This window comes from Suillus subaureus, assembly GCF_016647635.1.
Source record: "Suillus subaureus strain MN1 chromosome Unknown BJ212scaffold_6, whole genome shotgun sequence".
NCBI lineage: Eukaryota > Fungi > Basidiomycota > Agaricomycetes > Boletales > Suillaceae > Suillus > Suillus subaureus.
In genome coordinates, this window is record NW_024538562.1 from 944,097 (window position 1) to 949,980 (window position 5,884).

Consider the following 5,884-nt stretch of genomic DNA (forward strand, 5'->3'; position numbering starts at 1 on the left):
AAGTTTACCAAGTTCATTGGCTTTGGGCAAAGGCCCTACAGGATCGATGGAAGGAAGAAATGACATTGGTCCAATTGGAGATGGATTGGACATGCAACTTTTTCTTGTGGAAAGCAACTCAATGGGGCGACAGTATGCAGGAATCATTGGTGAAACACCTTCCGGGTCATTCATGCTACTTGGGAAGGCAATCCCAAATGTATTCATTACTGGCACAGGATGCCCAGGCAGCATTTCAAGACCTGCAGAGCAGGTTCATAGACAGTCGAGATGAATGAACTTTTGTGCCAATGATATGAAACAGCTACTTCAACCCAAACATTTGAGTCTCAGGAAATGCCTGGATGAACAAATGTTGGAGTTTGAATATTTTTATCCATCAACCGGTGGCTCATATCTTCACATCCAAACCAACTGTGATTGTGATTGTGATTTCCAGCTTCATACTCCTGCATTAGCCATGCCTGTATTGCACACTCCTCCTGCATCCCCTTCTGATGCCATGGATTCTGGCAATGAATACTGACCCCTCACACTTGGTCTTGCAGATATTGCAGCCACAATGTCAATGGCTGCATTGCACATCCGAGCAGCAATCTCCCAATATTAGACGGAGGCTGCCAACACCAAGGAGCCTTCCACTGCTTGGATCATGCACTTTAAAGCCAGGCTGCAATGGGAGATCACTGTAAGAGACTGATGACTGCAGTGGTCAATGCTGAGATTTCCAACAGACTTTTGTGACACCCATCCTGCAGTACTCAGCTGCAAGGCACATCATCTTGGTCATTCCAAACCTGATCACCCATATTCTTCAGTTGTTTCCCCAGCTCACCTGGAACATGGTTCTGGACCACATCTTTTCATCCCACTTATGTCTCTTTCATGATGTTGCAGATCCGGGAGATCCCTCCAGGATTATATCCAGCTATGATACTGCATGGTGGATCAGACACACTGCAATCCCAGACGAATTATGGCAATGGGACCAGGTAATGGGTTGCTGTGTCTTTCAATACCAGCATTGGCTAGTAAGAACTATGAACAATTTCCTTGAGTGATGATTAATCTGTTCTAGGGTGGCATTGAGGATGATGGTCTGATTCTTCCTGAGCAGGTGGATAATACCTCAGTTCCATCACTGATGGGACTCAGGTGGCTTAGAGAATGCCTCTGGACATTGGTTGAGGAGCAAGAAGAGGGCATCAGTGAAAAGATGGCAGAGATTGATGTGTACACTGGCATCCTGACCAGATTGAAGAGAGGCAGAGGAGAGTAGTGCTAGTCCTTGAGTTCAGAATGTTGATGTCCAAACTCCATGAAAATGACATACAGTCTTCCAAATATCTAACCTAACATTATGTGCCAAGTCCTGAATACTGAATATCGAGTATCGAGTACAGACAGTCATATATTGCATTGTGAATGTGGACTCCCGAATATCGAGACCCGAATGGTGAATATTGAGTATCAAGTATTGAGATTCAGATATTGAGACTCGACTATTGAATATCAAGTCCCCAATACTGAGTCCTGAATATCAAGTACAGAGTTCACAATACTGAGTCCCAAACATGGACTACCGAATCTCGAGACCCAACCATCTGTCATATCCCACAATCCGGACCCACATTCCATCATATTCCCACGCCTTCCAAGCCTACATCCAGACCCCACTTCATATCCAGCTCATTCCCAGATCCCCTTCCACTGTGCTCCACACCTCAGCAGGATTGACTATGCTCTGGATTTACCCCTGAGCTCCGGACCATCGGATCTCCACTGCTAGCCTGATACATACCCCCCTGTCCCATCCACCCTATGCACACTCCATCCAGCAAGACATCCAGACTTCACCTCATCTCAGATTCCAGACTATATCCACCTTCTTGTATTCCGGTCCTGTATCCACCTTGTCTTCCGGATCCCCAGATCTCCGGACCTCCGGATATTAACACTGGACCTATTCCCACCCTCTGTCCAAGATCCTGCGCCTATCCCCATTTAGGCATCTCTACCTTTCCGGCTTTTGGTTACCTCTTCTTCTGTCTTGCTTATTGATCCTTGTATGAGTCTTCATCTCTGAGTTCATTTACTTATGTTCCGTCTTACTTACTAATGTGTTTCTGCATGCTCATACATAGCCCTGCTCCTTTGCTTACTGATCCCCTCAGATATTCTCCAGTATATAACCCCTGTAGATACTCCTGTAGTTTCCTTAGTTTGAATATAAACTTAGACTTGCCCAATCCTCTCTCGGACTTTGGTCCACCTAAGTCTGTCCTACCCATCAGGCCTAGGGATTGATTCCCTAGGCCAGAGCTCCACCTTTCTGGCACTTACCCTCTTTCCAGACTTAGGTCCAATCCTTGTCTCTCCAACTCTACCTTAGGGTAGTCTACCTCTGTTTGTTTCTACATTGGATGAAGTCCAATGTAGCCCCTATTCCTTCCAGACCTCTGGACCTCCTGTCCCTCATACCTCCGGGCATCCTGTCCTTCGGACGTTCTGCCCTCCTAACCCTCGGACATCCTATCCTCCTGTCCTTTGGACATCCTGTCCTTCTGTCCTCCTGTCCTCCTGTCCTCCTGTCCTCCTGTCCTCCTGTCCTCCTGTCCTCCTGTCCTCCTGTCCTCCTGTCCTCCTGTCCTCCTGTCCTCCTGTCCTCCTGTCCTCCTGTCCTCCTGTCCTCCTGTCCTCCGGACCTTTGGACCTCCTATCCTTCCATCCTGTTTCCTGTAGAAGTATTACCTTGCAGTGGGAACTCTCCTGAGCACTTCCTGCGTTCCTCCGGAACTCTCCCGCACTCCTCTGGAAGTCCTCTAGCGCTCTCCAGCAGAGTAGCCAGCCTCCAGAAGTCCTCTGGACTTCATCAGACCATCATTGGACCTCATACAAAATGAAGGGCACATACTCAGGTAAGGGGCACAGTGTATGAGCTGAGGCCAAGCCTCTCTGAGTCAGTCTCTCTCCCCCTTGAGCAACATGGTTCTTAACACCATCGAATATTGAGTTCCAAATACCAAAAACCAAAAACCAAAAACCAAATACTGACCGCCGAATACCAAGTCCCTAATATCACAATAGTGGACATTTGGAACTTGATATTCGGAATTCGACATTCCATAGTCGGGTCTCAAACATCAACACCCAAATACCGAATACCGAATACTGAGTCTCACATATTGACCCCTGAATACCAAATACCAAATACCAAGTCCCGACTAGTGAGTATCGACTATCAAAACCCAACTCGATATTCGGGTGTTGATATTAGGGACTCGGTATTTGGTATTTGGTATTTGGGGGTCAATATGAGGGACTTGGTATTTGGTATTTGGTATTCAGGTGTCGATATGTGAGACTCAGTATTTGGTATTTGGTATTCAGGTGTTGATATTTGAGACTTGACTATGGAATGTTGAATTCCGAATATCAAGTTCCGAATGTCCACTATCACAATATTAGGGACTTGGTATTTGGTAGTCAGTATTTGGTATTTGGTATTCAGTATTCAGAACTCAATATTTGATGGTCAGGTCTCAAGATTCAGTATTCAGTATTCGGTATTTGGGTGTTGATATTAGGGACTCAGTATTCAGTATTCGGCATTCGGGTGTTGATATTTGAGACCTGACTATGGAATGTTGAATTCTGAATATCAAGTACCAAATGTCCACTATCAAGTATCAAGTATCGAGTATTGAATATTGACCATTGAGTCTTGAGTTCTGGATATTGAGGCCTGAATATTCCAGATCCTGATATTTAATATTTGGTATTTGACAGTATGTGCTAACATGGGTAACTACACTTTCCACTTCTTTCATCATTCACTGTTTGTAATCCACCCTAGCCCATCCACACAATGGAACCCTGGCATAAACATGAACAGAATCCCTCATATACCATGCCCAAGCAATCTGATCCCCTTCCACTGCATGAACCCCATGTCTCATGATCCTTCCATAAAATGCAATCATGCAACCTGGATCATACCTGAACTCCAGCTGAAGGCTTGGCATGCTCATCCAAGCATTAGAATAATTCCCCACGGTAGTGAGAATGTCAAAGCATTCAGGAATAGATAAATGGTCTCAATGATTGGGGGTTTCCCAATTGGAAATGACAGACAGGCTGTTAAACATGGATGCCCAGTACTGGAGAGTCTCTGACATCTTCAGCAGTTCCTTGCTTTCTGCCTTTTCTCCGAGGCTCAAAAAGGCTTGCAAGCCTGCCCAGTACTGCTCAGGATGCATCACCCTGAGTGTTGCTGTTGCAATGGCTGCTGGCCTCACAATCACTTTGAGGATCTTCTCAGAGGATGCCCCCTTCAATGATGCAGATACCTCCAGATCTGACTGATTCTAGGGGATTCATGAGTTTGACTACCAAAATCACCATCACATCAGATCTTACCTTGTGCCCCTGTTGAAACCATGCTGGAGACAAATTGATGCATCTGGGAGTTAAGACATCGTTTTCCGAGCTTGGTTTGAACCACTCTTGATTAGTTCGCCAATTGCCATCAAGCTTGACACTTTTTTTGAGGATTGGAGCGAGCAAATCAGAGGCTGCCCAAATTTCCTTCTGTGGGCACCATTTGATGTTCAATATCCATCGAGTAACAATATATATTACACACCTGGGTGGCATCGGTCAGGGTATCCAGGACATACCATGCGATGATGGCACCAGATGCATCAAGAATTGTCGTGGGTATCTCCACCAACTTTGTGCCCTCATGGCCAGGAGGACACCTCTCAAGCAACTTCTCCTCTCTCTCTTCATTATGCCCAGTGTCCTTCGGGGAGATCACTTTGCTGTATCTTACAACATTGATCTGCATCTGAACTGTGATGAAGCAATTTGACTGATAAAACAAATTTTTTGAATCCGCAGGAAGACCCACTGGGATTTTTATATGCCTTTATCAGGCAGTCAACCAATCAATCACAAGCCATCACCAGATCAGTGTCTAGGTTCAGAGAAGGTATAACTGGGTCTCCTCCTGTCTTCTCTGCATTGAATTTCTGTTTGGTATATTCACATACCTCGTGAGTGACAGTCAGGGCCCAAGTGCACCAGAGGGTTATTTCAATATCGGAAGTGGAAGAAACAGTCATGATGGAATTGATCTGGGGAAATCGGACGCCGAACCCTGCATGTCCACACTTTGGAGTTAAAGGGGGTGGAGATAGTGAGGATCAGATAAGGGAGCCTGGCATGATGTTATCATCCAAAGATGTGTTATTGTCCATTGCTCAATGAAATACCAGATGATTGGAAGTGTGCTGGATATCAGATATTTGTTTGTTGAGACCTGGGCCTCAGATCTCGGTACCCTTCACTTGATGTTTGGTAGTCAGAACTTGGCTTCTTGTAGGGCAACACATGCCGTGTGCATTAGCTACTCGGTAGTCAGTGCTGCATGTTCGCGTCTCTACTGGGTGCTCGATTTTCTGGCACTTGTGACCTTCATCATTAGATGACTTTGAATTATTACCTCCTTTGATTTGGATGATATACAACTACCTACAAAACTCATACATTTTTACGACTTCTGAGTTTCAGGTTTCAATGTTCAGGGTTCAATGTTTGGGCTTCGGGACTCAGTACTCAGTGATTCGAGTTTTGAAATTTGTTTTGATGTTTGAGTTTTGAGTTTCGGGTTTCAGGTGTTGGGTTTATGTTTATGTGTGATAACAACTACCTAGCCCCACCTGTCGATATAATATATATCACTACCTCAGCCTATATGTCCATACATCCATATAGTATACAAATACCTTGGCCCTTACATCTATGGACCGTCTTCCGAGGTATCGCTGGATTCTGAGTCAACAGGGTGCTTGGCTGTACACATACCTTGGCCCTTACATCT

The 5,884-nt window shown here is 45.3% G+C and overlaps 1 protein-coding gene across 1 annotated transcript; it reads right to left on the minus strand.

Annotated features, from left to right (window-relative positions):
• Positions 1-4,097: 4,097 nt before the first annotated feature.
• BJ212DRAFT_1477695 (uncharacterized protein) lies at positions 4,098-5,126 on the minus strand (the record flags this gene model as incomplete). Its single annotated transcript, XM_041339592.1, has 4 exons — positions 4,098-4,367; positions 4,420-4,590; positions 4,646-4,849; positions 5,055-5,126. 4 exons carry the CDS (start codon positions 5,124-5,126, stop codon positions 4,098-4,100), a joined length of 717 nt encoding a protein of 238 aa, XP_041196603.1.
• Between the last annotated feature and the right edge of the window lie 758 nt (positions 5,127-5,884).